The 16,029-nt window shown below is 48.3% G+C and overlaps 1 protein-coding gene across 8 annotated transcripts in view; it reads left to right on the top strand.

Moving 5' to 3' along the window:
- Nucleotides 1-16,029, top strand: part of LRP4 (LDL receptor related protein 4) — a 57,692-nt gene that overhangs the window by 20,303 nt on the left and 21,360 nt on the right. For 5 of the 8 annotated variants that reach the window (XM_082410663.1, XM_082410661.1, XM_082410662.1 and 2 more), the window contains 18 exons: nucleotides 1,106-1,323; nucleotides 1,484-1,660; nucleotides 2,405-2,527; nucleotides 4,217-4,425; nucleotides 4,603-4,684; nucleotides 5,468-5,573; nucleotides 6,336-6,537; nucleotides 7,994-8,183; nucleotides 8,268-8,399; nucleotides 9,332-9,472; nucleotides 9,838-9,924; nucleotides 10,031-10,202; nucleotides 10,838-11,000; nucleotides 11,123-11,348; nucleotides 11,705-12,008; nucleotides 13,403-13,621; nucleotides 13,783-13,917; nucleotides 14,772-14,880. In XM_082410663.1, coding sequence (XP_082266789.1) covers nucleotides 1,106-1,323; nucleotides 1,484-1,660; nucleotides 2,405-2,527; nucleotides 4,217-4,425; nucleotides 4,603-4,684; nucleotides 5,468-5,573; nucleotides 6,336-6,537; nucleotides 7,994-8,183; nucleotides 8,268-8,399; nucleotides 9,332-9,472; nucleotides 9,838-9,924; nucleotides 10,031-10,202; nucleotides 10,838-11,000; nucleotides 11,123-11,348; nucleotides 11,705-12,008; nucleotides 13,403-13,621; nucleotides 13,783-13,917; nucleotides 14,772-14,880 — 2,995 coding nt within the window. Of the gene's footprint in view, nucleotides 1-1,105; nucleotides 1,324-1,483; nucleotides 1,661-2,404; nucleotides 2,528-4,216; nucleotides 4,426-4,602; nucleotides 4,685-5,467; nucleotides 5,574-6,335; nucleotides 6,538-7,993; nucleotides 8,184-8,267; nucleotides 8,400-9,331; nucleotides 9,473-9,837; nucleotides 9,925-10,030; nucleotides 10,203-10,837; nucleotides 11,001-11,122; nucleotides 11,349-11,704; nucleotides 12,009-13,402; nucleotides 13,622-13,782; nucleotides 13,918-14,771; nucleotides 14,881-16,029 lie in introns of those variants that run through there. The other 3 variants (XM_082410664.1, XR_014250324.1, XM_082410667.1) reach the window with 3 other exon arrangements.

Raw genomic sequence — 16,029 nt, 5'->3', positions numbered from 1 at the left:
AGCTGCAACTAAAAAAAAAGCGCATGTGCTGCAACTAAAGGAGCTGGCGAGCTGCAACTAAGACCTGGCACAACCAAAAAAAAAAATAAAAATAAATAAATCAGAATAAAATAAATTAAAAAAAAAAACCTGGCAAAGTTGAATGGCAAGAAGCTGGCATTACTTTAAAAATAAAATAAAATAAAAATTAATAATTTTATTATTAGAAGAAAGGTCTCCTGAAGTGGAAGTTCTTAGCCTCTGGCTTTTGAAAATTAAATGCAGGGACTTCCCTGGTAGTCCAGTGGCAAAGAATCCGCCTTCCAATGCAGGGGACGCACGTTCGATCCCTGGTTAGGGAACTGAGATCCCACGTGCTGCGGGGCAGCCAAGCCTGCGCGCCACAGCTACTGAGCTTGTGTGCCTCAACTAGAGAGCCCACGTGCCACAAACTACAGAGCCCACGCGCTCTGGAGCCCATGTGCCCTGGAGCCTGTGCGCCACCACTAGAGAAGAGAAAACCTGCACACCACAACTAGGGAGAAGCCCTATGCGCCCAAACGAGCACCACAACGAAGGCTCCCGTGTGCCGCAACGAAGACCCCACACAGCCAAATGAATAAATATTAAAAAAAAAAATTTAAGTGCAGTCAGTCAAGGGGGGTGTCCTCTAAGATCCTACAGTTGTAGGTCAGCTGTTTTAGAAACACAGCGTGTGTCTGTGTGCGCACGCGTGCATGTGTGTGAAATTACAAAAGGCGGTGGTAGACATTGTGACAAAGAAGAAAGTGCTTGTCCTAAGTCGTATCACACTAGTATATTGTCAGTTCCACAAGGTCAGGATCTTTATCTGTTTTGTTCACTGCTGCACTCCCAATACCCGAGATAGATATGCCCTGCTCGTAGCAGGTACTCCAAAAATTTTTTTGTTAAATGAATACATGCCCTGTCTAGAGACATTTAAATTCAAATATTGAAAAAATGCTCTGCAGACCAAACAGAATCTATCTCCTACCAGTTGGAATCACCTGGGTTAAATCAACGAAAGCCCCCTGCCTGATTACTATCCTGGGTACTTACCCACCCTCTACTGCCTTCCTCTCAATGTCCTTTTTTCTATTCCCAGTACCATTTACTGGACAGACTGGGGCAACACCCCCCGCATCGAGGCCTCCAGCATGGATGGCTCTGGACGCCGCATCATCGCCGATACCCATCTCTTCTGGCCCAACGGCCTCACCATTGATTATGCCGGGCGTCGTATGTACTGGGTGGATGCTAAGCACCATGTCATCGAGAGGGCCGATCTGGACGGGAGTCACCGCAAGGCTGTCATTAGCCAGGGTGAGGCCCTCCCTTCACTCTCCTTTATCTCTTATCCTACTTCCCCCGTCCCAGCCCCCAGGAGCCTTGGCAGAGGGTGAGATTTGTACAGTTGCTGGGCCTGGGCCCAGAGACCAGGCAGGCTATGTCTAGACTGAGGTCCTCCTGGACTTTCCCCCAGGCCTCCCGCATCCCTTTGCCATCACCGTGTTTGAAGATAGCCTATACTGGACAGACTGGCACACCAAGAGCATCAATAGTGCTAACAAATTTACCGGCAAGAACCAGGAGATCATTCGCAACAAACTGCACTTCCCCATGGACATCCACACCTTGCACCCCCAGCGCCAGCCTGCAGGTAAAAAACCGCCCACCTGGTGGGCCTCCAGTGCTTCTGAGAACCTTGCACCTGTCACAGTTGCCATTGTTTCCCGCGGGGAAATTTGAGATTAGCACTGATGTGGGCGAATCCCTCCCTCTGCTGGACATTTAGGGTAGTACAACGTTGAGACTCATGAAAGACTTTCTTTTTTTAAAAAAAATAAATTTATTTATTTTATTTATTTATTTTTGGCTGTGTTGGGTCTTTGTTGCCACGCGGGCTTTCTCTAGTTGCGGCGAGCGGGGGCCACTCTTCATTGCGGTGCGTGGGCTTCTCATTGCGGCAGCTTCTCTTGTTGCAGAGCACTGGCTCTAGGAATGCGGGCTTCAGTAGTTGTGGCACGTGGGCTCAGTAGTTGTGGCACACGGGCTCAGTAGTTGTGGCGCACGGGCTTAGCTGCTCCGCGGCATGTGGGATCTTCCCAGACCAGGGCTCGAACCCGTATCCCCTGCATTGGCAGGCGTATTCTTAACCACTGCGCCACCAGGGAAGCCCATGAAAGACTTTCAATTTCACTGTCCCCATCTAATGCATGCAGACATTACCTGTGTGTCAGGTATTCACTCTGCTCACAGGTGAGGCAGATATAAAAAATAATAAGGCGTAGCTCCTCCCTTGAGGGAAATCACACCCTTGCTAAACCACTACTCACTAGCCTTGGGACCGTTTCTCCCAACCTTTGGTCTTACCTGACCTTCTTGCTCTGGGCTTTTTGAGCAGGGAAAAACCGCTGTGGGGACAACAACGGAGGCTGCACCCACCTGTGTCTGCCCAGTGGACAGAACTACACCTGTGCCTGCCCCACTGGCTTCCGCAAGATCAGCAGCCACGCCTGTGCCCAGAGTAAGTGGGTCTAGGGCACCTGCCTCAATGGACATGCCTTGTGAGGGTGGGTGGAAGGAACAAGGGATAGGAGTTCAGGGATTGCCAGTTGTGGGGAGGAGCCGGGCTCCTCAGGTAGCCCCTGGAGAGGAAGAATGTAAGAGGCTGAGGGCTCCAATGTCAAAGCTGAGGGCTGAGGGCCCAGCAGTAGTCCCTGAAGGCTCAGCAACACCACCCAGTCAAGTATGAACTTCTGCAGCCAGGCTTGTGTATCATTTCACCCAGGATGCTTTGTCTGTAGGCAGCAAGAGGGTTCCAGGCCCTTCTACAAAGCAGGGGAATGGTTTCCTAGCTCTTTACCTTTAGCCTCACCCTGTTACAGACTTCTCTCAGCCCCTAAACCATAGAGTAAGATTAGGACTTCTGATGGTGCTCTGTATACATAAGCCCTGGATAAATAAGAGCCTAGTGAGTGAAAGACGATGGGATTCCCAGGGGGCTCCCTGAACTGCTACTCTGGCTTCCTTTGAGCTCCTGAAGGTGTATTGCCTTGAGAGGGTGACCTTGTCTAGCTCAGTGGTGCAGGTGCTTTTTCCTAAGAATAGTCCAGAGAGGAGTGATCCAGATGTATAGCACAACCAGCAAGGGGCTGGGGTAATTCCTCACACATCACAGCTCTTCTCATTTACTGCTGTATGCCCACTGATCCTCTTATCTCTGGTTAAAATCAAATTTCTCTTGGGATCTAGGTCTTTTCGAGAGAGTGAAATTAGGAAAACTATTCAGAGGAGCAGGGGCAGTGGTCATTCAACACACTTTGATTGAGAACCTCATTTCCTTGCCTTCTTTTGTGCCCAGCTTTTTCCATGGTTGTCTTAATGAGATGCAAGGAACTTCCCCTTAAAGGTTTCCCAGAGCTTAAAAGAAAACAGCTGATAAAGTTAGGCAGGAAGTGCCTTTCCAAGCAGAATAGTATACTGGGAAATATTCAGACAGACAAGAATAGGGGCAGGGGATGGAGAAGAGCCCCTGGGAAGAAGCTCTATAGAGGTGTGGCCAGAGCTCCACCTCTGGAGTCAGACCTGAGTTCAAGTCCCTGCTTCGGTGCTTTGTAGCTGTGGGATCCTGGACCAGTTACTTGGCCCCTGTTAGCCTCAGGATTGCTTATCTAGAGAATGAGAATAAAAATGGCATAAACCACAAAGGGTTGTTATGAGGGTAAAGGAGACAAGGCAAGAAAAGCACCAAGCTCGGTGCCTGGCAAGGAGTAAGTGCTCTGCAAATAGTCATTATTGGCTGAAGTCGTGGAGAGCGAGAAGAAGGGATCTAGATGACAGAGTGGAGCAGAAGTCCTGAAGCGGACACGGAGGCAGAGAGGCAGGGTGGGCTTGACAGTGACCTAGCCAGTACATCAGAGGAGACTGAGCAAAGTAACAGGAGAGGCAGGCTGAGATGAAGCTGACAGACACTTAAACAGGATGCACCTCTGGGCCCTGGTCAAGTCTACTTCCATTGGATCTTAAAGTCTGATTGTGCCAGCACGGGCTGCCCGATGCTCAAAGGGGGCCTGAGGTGTGAAGAGTAGGGGACAAAGGGCACCAGACCCCAGGAAGTGTGATTGAACCAGATGTCACACAGGTGAGCGTCTGTGTCTGTCATTGTTATTGGATTTAGAGCATTAAAAGAAGACCCCTTTCGGCCTTTGATCAGGTCTTGACAAGTTCCTGCTTTTTGCCCGAAGGATGGACATCCGTCGGATCAGCTTCGACACAGAGGACCTGTCCGACGATGTCATCCCACTGGCTGACGTGCGCAGTGCTGTGGCCCTTGACTGGGACTCCCGGGATGACCACGTGTACTGGACAGATGTCAGCACTGACACCATCAGCAGGGCCAAGTGGGATGGAACAGGACAGGAGGTAGGGCCCAGCATGGGCCCAGGCCCTCGGGGAGGGCAGAGATTGAGGGATGGAATTCACCCTCTCCTGGGTAAGGGCTTCCTTCCCCTACCTTTGCCAGCCTGTGAATTGGTGGAGTTTGGGCCCCAGAGCTGGGGTGTAAGTCCAGTTGGTGACACAGCTTTGCTTCCTGCCTAGGTGGTAGTGGATACCAGTTTGGAGAGCCCGGCAGGCCTGGCCATTGATTGGGTCACCAACAAGCTGTACTGGACAGATGCAGGTATGTAGAGGGCAACTATGGCCTGGCTCTCTGGGATCCTCTTATTTAAAACCCTGGCCTCGGGTACAAAGGGCCCAGTGCCCCTCCTAGACCATTTCTGTCTTGACCTGAAGTCCTTGGTAGGTCAGGAGTGGTTGGGCTGCTGCAGAGCTGAAGTTAGCAGCTCACACCTGAGGGTTTGGCATTTGCCATTCAAGTGGCGGCTACTTCGGCTGTGCAGCTGATGCTTGAGAATGCTTTGCGTCATTTCAGATAAGGAACCTACGCCCCGTGGTTTTCCTTCCATTGCTGTCTTGGTAAAAGAGGCATTTTCTATTAGGCAGTTAAGTGTGGGAGGTAAGGGGAATGCCTTAAACCAGAGCTATCAAAGTGTGGTTCCTAGCAGTATCAGCGTCAGCATTACCTGGGAACTGGTTAGAAATGCAGGTTCTTGGGCCCCACGTCAGACCTGCTGAATTGGAATCTTTGGGGGTTAGGTTCAGGAATCTGTACTTTGACAAGCTCTTCTGGTTTTTGTGCACACTAAAGTTTGAGAAGCATTGGCCTTAAATTATAGGACAGAATGGGTTGCTTGGGTTGAGGAAGGCTTAACTCTTCTACGAAATGGAACTGATCACTTCCTTGAATTTCTTCTTGAAATTCAATTCACTAAATATCCGTTGCGCATTTATCACAAAGTATTTCTTGAGCATCTACAGCATGCCATGCTCTGTGCTGGGCATGGGAGGTAAGAGGATGAATGACCAAGACTAGTTAATGTCTTTGCCTCTTACTTCTTGGTAGGGACAGACCGGATTGAAGTGGCCAACACGGATGGCAGCATGAGAACAGTACTCATCTGGGAAAACCTTGATCGTCCCCGGGACATCGTGGTGGAACCCATGGGCGGGTGAGCACCAGCCCCTTTGGAACAAGTTCTCCCCACCCCCAGATCAGAGTACTAGAGGGGAGTCTGGAGGTTAGAGAGAGTGGCTAAATCTTACGGGCGCACCAAGGAAGCAAGAGCAGCTGTAGAAACCACAGAGCATCGTGACAACTCTTGTCTCCTTCACGGACAAGGAAACCTTTTACATTTAAAAATTTTTTTCTTTTTCTGTTTTTTTGTTTGTTTGGTTGGTTTTTTGGTCTGCTTACCAAAGTAATCCATTGTTTTTAAAAAAAAAAAAAAGTTTGTAGAAAGTGAAGATTCCCTATAATCTCACTCTCCAAAAATAACCATGGTTAACAGTTTAGGGTATTTTTTCCAGATTTTCTTCTATGTGTACGCATACATGTAGCGGTGGAGGTGATAGTTTTGGTTTGACAACAGTGGCATACTCTTCTGTAACTTGGGTTTTCACTTGGCTATGTATCTTAGCTATCTTTCCATTTGGTTATATAGATCTATTTTTTTCTTCTTGATGGTTATATAGAATTCTGTTAAGTTGATATATCGTAATTATTTAATCCATCCAGTCAAGGAAACATTTAAGATCCTCGGGTACTTTTTGATAGGGATGTGAGATACAAGACCAGAACCCAGGAGGGGGCTGGGAACTGAGGCAAGAGGCTGGGGTAGCTGTAGCAAGCAGAAACCCTCAAACCCTAGGAACCCTGAATCCCCACTGATATTAACTGGAAGGCTTGTAAGACCTCCCTTGCCTGTGCCCAGGTACATGTATTGGACGGATTGGGGTGCAAGCCCCAAGATTGAACGAGCTGGCATGGATGCCTCAGGTCGTCAGGTCATCATCTCTTCTAATCTGACGTGGCCTAATGGATTAGCCATTGACTATGGGTCCCAGCGGCTATACTGGGCTGATGCCGGCATGAAGACGATTGAATTTGCCGGACTGGATGGCAGCAAAAGGAAGGTAAGGGTGGCGCTAAGGCATCCTCCCACAGCCCTGACAGCCTCCAGGGTGGCGCTTCCTGGCTGGCAGCTAACAGGACCCAGGGAAGCCTAGGGGTGATCCAGCATGGTGCATTTGCTATTTCTCTGAAACTGCGGCTGTGCTCCAGAGCCCAGGGTCCCTGCTCCTTGATGATGAAAGGAAACTAGGGATCATGTGGCTTGTGGGCTGGGGGTATAAGTGCTTTCCTAATAACCATCACCACTAATGCTAATTAATCACCAGTTGCATACTGGGCCCATGACCTCTCTCTCTCTCGCTCTCTTTGTTTTTATTGTTTATTTTGATATAATTTCAAACCTACAGACAAGTTGTAAGAATAGTCAAAAGAACCAATAACTAATATTTTGCCACATTGTTTTTTCTTGATAGCAACTTTGAAGATAATTTTTTATTAATTTTTATTGGAGTATAGTTGCTTTACAATGTTGTGTTAGTTTCAGCTGTACAGCGAAGTGAACCTACTGTATAGCACAGGGAACTCTACTCAGTGCTTTGCTACATTGTTATCATTCTCATTCTCTGTCTGTCCACACACACACACACACACACACACACCACACAATTCTTCTGAACCATCTTAGATTAAATTGGAGCCATCCTGCCGTTGAACCCAAAATAGTCCAGTGCATATTTCCTAAGAACAAGAATATTGTCTTGCATAATCACAGTATAATGATCAATATCAGGGAATTTATCATTGATACAATATTACTATCTAATCCACAGTCTATATTCAATTTCACCACCAATTGCCCCGATAATGTCCTTATAGCTTTTTTTTTTTCATTTTTCTTTTTAAGTCCAGGATCCAATCCCAGATCACAGTTGTTTTTAGTAATCATGTCTCTTTAATCTGGAACATTTCCTCAGCCTGTCTTTGTCTTTCCTGATCTTCGTATCTTTAAAGAGTAAATGCCAGTTATTTTGTAGAATGTCCCTCAGTTTGTCTGATGTTTCCTTGTGATTAAGTTCAGATTATGCATTTGGGGCAGAAATACTACAGTGAGTAAAGTCGTGTCCTGAGTTTTCAATGTGTCTTATCAGTAGCCACAGATGTCAGCTTGTCCCATCATTGTGATACCAACTTTGGTTGTGCGGTTAAGGTGGTGTCCACTGTAAAGTTGCTATTTCTCCTTTTGTAATTAATAAGTAATTTGTGCAGAGACACTTTGAGATTATGTAAATAATACATGATCTTTTACAATCATCATGCAACCCTTGGAGCCAGGCACTGTCATGATCATATCACAGATTGGCTGACCAAAGCTCAGATTTTATAACCAGCTCTAGCTCAAGGTCACACAGTAGGTGGTACTGGCGGAGCTGCATCCTGCCTCCTCACCTGAGCCCTTGACCACTGCTCTGTACTGTCAGGACTTGCTGGGGCATGACACAAGTGCTGGGTCCCTGGCAGGTACTGATTGGAAGCCAGCTGCCCCACCCATTTGGGCTGACCCTCTATGGAGAGCGCATCTATTGGACTGACTGGCAGACAAAGAGTATTCAGAGTGCCGACCGGCTGACGGGACTGGACCGGGAGACCCTGCAGGAGAATTTGGAAAACCTCATGGACATCCACGTCTTCCACCGCCGGCGACCCCCAGGTAAGCAGCCCTTGGCCCATAATTGCTTCTCCTCTGCTTCCCTCTGCAACAGTCCTTCCCATTGACCCACTCCTCTCTACCCAGTGTCCACACCATGTGCTACGGAGAATGGCGGCTGCAGCCACCTGTGTCTTCGGTCCCCAAATCCAAGTGCCTTCAGCTGTACCTGCCCCACAGGCATCAACCTGATGCCTGATGGCAAGACCTGCTCACCAGGTAGGTCTAAGCATCACAGACCTAGATAGAGCCTCTCTGGGAGGAGCAGTGGCTCTCTTTCTTCCCTGCAAGTGGACTCTGGTGTGGTCTGAGAAACCTAAGCTTCCAGAGGCTTAGGAGCGAGACAAAGCTTTTAGAAAAAAGAAGAGGTCCAGAGGAGCAGGTAGACAGGATTAGAAGCAGGATCCAACTAGGTCTCATGGTGTCTTCATGCATATTAGAAAAAGATGTTCCTTTCTCAGACACTTTACTTTGATCTGTTGGGAAGTTGTCATAATATACTGATTCGGTTAGAACAAGTCAGTTTTGTTCCTTCTGCCAAAAATTGGTATAGTAAATACTAGAACATATGATATCTACAATTTGATGGTACCTCCTTTGGAAATGGCACTTTTGTGAGTATACACAACCAGCACAACCTTCGTATAACCTTAATTGAAAGGTCTCAGAAGCAGGACCTGGCTGCCCAGATGTTGGAAGTTGAGGTTTCTCCCTAGGGGCTGCTGCATGGTAGGCTGCATTTGAACCCTAACTTCCTGGGGAATTAGAGCAAGAAAGGAGCTCTGAATTGTGCTTCTCGGGTTGTGGGTAAAGCCCTCCTTCACCTAACATGAAGTTTCTTAAACTTCATGGTAAAAGGTCTTTTGAAGAGATTCATTTTCATGATATTAATAAAGAGTTATGACTGTGTATCAGACCCAATGCTGAGGGTTTTCTGTACGTGATCTCTTTTATTCCTACAGCCACCCTGTTATTGTCCCCATTTTACAGATGATGAAAGTGAGGCTTAGACAATTTAAACAATGTGCCCAGGATCACAAAACTAGAAACTAATGGAGACAGGGCATGAACTTCAGTTTGCCTTACTCCAAATCTTCTTAATGGTTGTGCTAGGGTGACTGTCCTCTTTCCTTCTCTCCCCACCTGGGCAGGCATGAACAGTTTCCTCATCTTCGCCAGGAGGATAGACATACGCATGGTCTCCTTGGACATCCCTTATTTTGCCGATGTGGTGGTACCAATCAACATTACCATGAAGAACACCATTGCCATTGGAGTGGATCCCCAGGAAGGTCTGTGTGGCCCTCCCTTCTCTCCTGGCCCACTGTCCCTGCCTTATAGCAACTGCTGCCCTTGCTTTCCCACCACCTTTGCCTCCTGCTAAGAGCCTGGGGGCTCCCTGTTCCCTCTGGCACGACCCCTGCCCCATCTCTATAGCACTTTCTCTCTGGTTATGAGGGCATGGGGTTTGGGGGCCTTCCTCTTCATCTCTGCCAAGAGCTATCCTGCTATGATATTTCTATATTTCCCTTGATATCCTCTGCTCAGGGGCATAGGGCTCTCTGACATGCCCTGGTGTCTCGGGGCATGTGAGCTGTGTGTGTTCCTTTGGGGGGCAGGGTGAAAGTCCAGGCTGAGCCAAGGCTTCCCTTTCCAGGAAAAGTGTACTGGTCAGACAGCACGCTGCACAGGATCAGCCGTGCCAATCTGGATGGCTCACAGCATGAGGACATCATCACCACAGGTGGGCCTTGCTCCCAGCCCGGGGACCACCTGTCTGGCTACAGAGCTGGGGAGATATCCCATCTGTTTTAAGGCAGGAGCCAGTGTGCTGTCTTGACTTCCTGCAGGGCTGCAGACCACAGATGGGCTCGCAGTGGATGCCATTGGCCGGAAAGTGTACTGGACAGACACGGGGACCAACCGGATTGAAGTGGGCAACCTGGACGGGTCCATGCGGAAGGTGTTGGTGTGGCAGAACCTTGACAGCCCCCGTGCCATTGTACTGTACCACGAGATGGGGTGAGAGCAGCTCTGTGGCTCCGGGCTGCGGGATGGGCTGGCTCAGCTGGGGCGAAGGATGGGGTGAAGGGGGGCAGTGAAGAGCAAGCATGCTTCAAAGGAGCACTGAGACTGACCTCTCTGGGGCACTTCCACTTCCTTGTGACTTCTTTCAGGGTGGCAGTATAGTGTAGAGGTTAAAAGCATGAACCTCGGAATCAGAAATCCAGGATTCAAATTTCTTCACCATTTATTAGCTGCGTCTGTCACTTTGGGTCCAATATTTAACCTCCCTGGTCCTCAGCTTCCTTGCCTTTAAAACGGAGCCGATAATGAAAATGCATGCCTGTGGACCTTGTGAGGATTAAGTGGGATAATGCATGGAAAGTACTTTTTTTAAATTTTAAAAAACATAACATTAAATTTACCATCTTAACCATTTTTAAGTGTACAGTTCAGTAGTGTTAAGTATATTCACGTTACTGTGAAACAGATCTCCAGAACTTTTTCATCTTGCAAATCTGAAATTCTGTATTCGTTAAGCAACAACTCCCTTTTGTGCATGTAAATACTTTTCACAGTGTTTGGCATATTGTTAAGTACTCACAGTATACAGGAACTGTGGAGATAACCAGCTAGTATTGTTTCTTGCCCAGGTTCATGTACTGGACAGACTGGGGGGAGAATGCCAAGTTAGAGCGGTCTGGAATGGATGGCTCAGACCGTACCGTGCTCATCAGCAACAACCTAGGGTGGCCCAATGGACTGACTGTGGACAAGGCCAGCTCCCAACTGCTCTGGGCTGATGCCCACACGGAGGTGAGGGTTCTACTCCTGCTGCTTTGCAGAAGCCTGGGGATATGGGAGGGGCCTATTTGGGATCTCCGCTGAGGGCTCCCAGTCGTCTGATAGCCACCCCTCACCCTCTCCTTCCTCTATAGCGAATTGAGGCTGCCGATCTGAATGGTGCCAGTCGGCACACACTGGTGTCACCTGTGCAGCACCCATATGGCCTCACCCTGCTCGACTCCTATATCTACTGGACTGACTGGCAGACCCGTAGCATCCACCGTGCCGACAAGGGTACTGGCAGCAATGTCATCCTGGTGAGGTCCAACCTGCCAGGCCTCATGGACATCCAGGCTGTGGACAGGGCACAGCCACTGGGTGAGAAGACCCCTAGGGCTGTAAGCCAGAGCCTCTGACTTTCTGGGGGTATCTCAACATCAGAGATATATCCAGAGCACAGAGATGCCTTTACAACCAGAGAGACAGGGACCTGCCTAAGCCCCCCTGCAGGATCAGGCTGTGTTCCCTCTGGGTATGGCTGGTACTGTAACAGCAGGGTGCTGTCATCTTCAAAGGACTCCTGGAGACACCCCTGGTCCTTCTGCCTCTTCCCTGCCAGGCACCGAATCCTGTTATGTAGAATAGCAGACAATCAGGCACAAAAAACTAGGGCCTTTATAAGGTTCAGACCATATTCCAGGCTGGGTGTCAAAACTCGTGCTTCTCTTTCTCAGGTTTTAACAAGTGCAGCTCGAGAAATGGTGGCTGCTCTCACCTCTGCCTGCCTCGGCCCTCTGGCTTTTCCTGTGCCTGCCCCACTGGCATCCAGCTGAAGGGAGATGGGAAGACCTGTGACCCCTCTCCTGAGACCTACCTGCTCTTCTCCAGCCGCGGCTCCATCCGGCGTATCTCACTGGACACCAGCGACCACACAGATGTGCACGTGCCCGTTCCCGAGCTCAACAATGTCATCTCCCTGGATTATGACAGTGTGGATGGAAAGGTCTATTACACAGATGTGTTCCTGGATGTTATCAGGTATGAGTGTCCCCGAAACCTCCAGAGGACACAGACCTGCTTCTGACCTCTGATGGGTGAGGTTGTGGTCTGTGTTGACCTCTAAATGGACTAAGTGATTCTACAACTTGGATAGTGAGTTCTGACCCTGAATTGTATGCTTTATAGTGTTATCACGTACAGCAGAGTTTCAAACTTTTGGTTTTTTTTGTTTATTTAAAGATTATGAAGTGTTTCAAGATTTTTTTTTTTTTTCTGGTCACGCCACGCGGCTTGTGGGATTTCCCAACCAGGGATTGTGTCCGCTGTGGTGGAAGTGCGGAGTTCTACCCGCTGGACCGCCGGGGAATTTCCCTATTTAAAGATTAATAGGGACTTCCCTGGTGGTCCAGTGGTTAAGACTCCACGCTCCCAGTGCAGGGGATGCAGGTTCGATCTCTGGTCGGAGAACTAGATCCCACACACATGCCGCAACTAAGAGTTCGCGTGCCGCAACTAAGAGTTCGCGTGCCACAACTAAGACCCGGCACAGCCAAATAAATAAATAAATATTAAAAAAAAAAAAAAGATTGATAGAAGCCCGGTATGTAAAACAAACAGATAAAGTCAGGCTGGGGACTGGGAGCCTTCTACCCCTACCATTGGGCCCTGCAGGAGCTCCAGTGATCCTCTAAGACTCATTGATCAGTTGACCATGTAGCCAAACCAAGTATCTGTATTATAATGCAGGAACGCTGGCCAAATGCCAAGGCTTATGGTCATTTACAAGGTTGTGTTGGGTTTTGTTTTTTAATAACTTTTGTTTTATTTAAATTTTTATTATTCCAATTTTTTACCCCGACACAGCTGAGGAATGTGGTACCCTGTCACCAGTTAGAGGGTTTTACCATGGCAGAGATTCTCACGTGGAAGAACAGGAGCATTCCCTTTTGTTCTCCCTGAGGGGTGTATTAGGATCTGGGAGCTGGTGGGCATATGCAGTTTAGAAAAGTCCCCCCGTGTATTTGTGCCATGCCCCCCATCCTGAGGTTGAATTCCCCAGTGTAGGACTGCTATAAAAATGCACGGTAGATTTTGGAAAAATCTGCCCTTTCTCATAATCACTATCTAGCAATCCTTGTCTCCTCCTTAAGGTGTATGGGGTTTATTAACCTGTCTTTTGGCAAGACATGGGCCCAGATGCCCCCTACTTACAGCAGGAAACACTCTGTCCTCCCAATAATTTATTCAATTCGGCAGCTATTTTGAGTACCTAGTGTGCTAGATGCTGAGGAATGTACTTATCAATACTTGGTCCCTGCCCCTATGGAGCTTACAGTGTAGTGGGAATCCAATTATGGGAACATGGATGAAAGGGGTATCAGCCTATTGCCGATCTGGTCAGTCATCCAACCCTGCCTGGGCTGTTCCCCAAGGCGAGCAGATCTGAATGGCAGCAACATGGAGACGGTGATCGGGCGTGGGCTGAAGACCACCGATGGGCTGGCAGTGGACTGGGTGGCCAGGAATCTGTATTGGACAGACACAGGCCGAAATACCATCGAAGCTTCGAGGCTAGACGGTTCCTGCCGCACAGTGCTGATTAACAACAGCCTGGATGAACCTCGGGCCATTGCCGTTTTCCCCAGGAAGGGGTAAGTTTTTGGCCAGCAGAAAAGAGACCCAGGGAAGAAGGGCCTGGTGAAGAGGCTCTTGAAAGATGCCTATATATTAATGGTATCTGGGTGTCCCTGTATTCTCTCGACCTCTGGGTGCCATCTTCCCATGCCTTGCTGATGGCACTATTGTGTCCCAGGTACCTCTTCTGGACAGACTGGGGCCACATTGCCAAGATTGAACGGGCGAACTTGGATGGCTCTGAGCGGAAGGTCCTCATCAACACAGACCTGGGTTGGCCCAATGGCCTTACCCTGGACTATGATACCCGCAGGTGGGAATCCTGTCCCAGACAGCCTCCTGGAAATCAGGTGGGCAGAGGAGAGGATGGTTGAGATTGAAGCAGTGAAAACAAACAAGTAGAAAGCTCCTTGGTAGGTAGGGAAAAGCAAGCAGTGAGAAGTATGAGGGAACAAATTCTTGGAGCAGGTGTTGCTGAATCCAGCACTCAACCCTCAGGTGGGGATTATCTGGTTTACATGTTTTTCATTTGAATGCTTTAGCAGAGCATGTCCTCTGGCTGGACCACAGATCCCACTACCCCCCATCCAGTTAATGGCTGATTCTTTGCATTTGTTGCTCTCCTGATCCCATCAGGTATTGGAATTTGCAACTCCTGATCTAGATTAAAAATACTGGAGGGCAGGAGAAGAGGGAGGAAGGGGCTCCAAAGCAGTCAGTTCTCCTTTCTGCTCTCAGAAGAAGGGAAGGGAATCAAAGTCACCTGGAGAGTTGGACTGGAGGAGAGGAATGCCCTCTTCCGTTAACTTCACTGAGCTCTTTGTAGACTGAGTCTCTTCTTGAAGGGCGTTCATAAGAATTTGGGCTTAGATTCTTGGGTAGGAGTCAAAGGGTGATCAAGTCGTTGAAGATGAGACTGGGGGCTGGCTCCTCCGAGGTCACTAGATTTCTACCCTCCCCAGAACAGCCCTGGCCTCCCCACTTATTAGTCACCAACCGAGTTCCGCTCTTCAGCTTGGGGATTCCCAGTGACCTCTCATCAAGTCAACTTGACTGCTCACAGCACCTGGCAGTTCAGCTCAGGAGGGGACAGCTAGCTCCCTGAGGGCAGGGCTGGACTCCCTGGCAAGTGTTTTCAGCAGCCGCCTTTTCTCCTTTCCTTTACAGGATCTATTGGGTGGATGCCCATCTGGACCGGATTGAGAGCGCCGACCTCAGTGGGAAGCTCCGGCAGGTCTTGGTCAGCCACGTGTCGCACCCCTTCGCTCTCACTCAGGTACTGGCTCAGGAGAGAGGTAACTAAACCTCCTTGACAGGGGTGTTTCCTCGGGGCTCTGCATCAGCAGCCTCAGCCCCAGGTGCTACTGAACAGGTTTGCTATAGAAGCTCATTTTAGGGGTGATTCTTGTACACTGAAGCCTTGCCACTATGTGCCCTGCTGCTCCTGCTGTCCCATGTTCTAACATTCGAAGGAGTGGCTCTCAAACAGCTGTACGGAGTCAACTGTGGAACTTGTTAAAATGCATATTCCCAGGCACTGGATATAAAGAATCTGCCTCCTGAGGGTTGGGCAAGGAATATTCATTTTAACAAGTTCCCCAGTTGATCCCAGTGCTGTGGTCCCAGCATGCAAGCTCAGGCAGCTTACTTTAGTGGGCAGAGGTGTGGAGTGGCTGAGAGCCAGAGTTTTGAGGCAGGTAGCCAGTCGGTAAGTGTTTATTGAGTGAGTACCTCCCGTGAGCCAGCTCTGTGGGGTCAAGTTCTGCCTGTGTCATGAAGTAACTATGCAACTTTGACAAGATAGTGAACTTCTCTAAGCTTCACTTACTTATAAAATAAACGAGTTTAATAACAGTATCCTCCTGAAATATACACAAAGCATTAGCAGAGTATCTGGCACTCAGTGTGTGTTATTTCTAATCATTTTATTTAGTATTAGCTGTCATTTTTTTAGAGTTCTAACCCTGTATAATAATTCAAGAAAGGAAAAAAGGTATACCAAGCCTGGGGCCAAAACAGGGATTCTCAATCATTTAAAAATCTTTATCCTCGGGAGGAACATTCCCAAACTCATTCTACAAGGCCACCATCACCCTGATACCAAAACCAGACAAAGATGTCACAAAAAAAGAAAACTACAGGCCAATATCTCTGATGAACATAGATGCAAAAATCCTCAACAAAATACTAGCAAACAGAATCCAACAGCACATGAAAAGGATCATACACCATGATCAAGTGGGGTTTATCCCAGGAATGCAAGGATTCTTCAATATATGCGAATCAATCAATGTGATATAGCTATTAACAAACTGAAGGATAAAAACCATATGATAATCTCAATGGATGCAGAAAAATCTTTTGACAAAATTCAACACCCATTTATGATAAAAACTCTCCAGAAAGTAGGCATAGAGGGAACCTA

Source organism: Balaenoptera physalus (assembly GCF_965194825.1).
Source record: "Balaenoptera physalus genome assembly, chromosome: 10".
Classification (NCBI taxonomy): Eukaryota; Metazoa; Chordata; class Mammalia; order Artiodactyla; family Balaenopteridae; genus Balaenoptera; species Balaenoptera physalus.
This window is presented reverse-complemented; position numbering and strand designations above follow the sequence as displayed.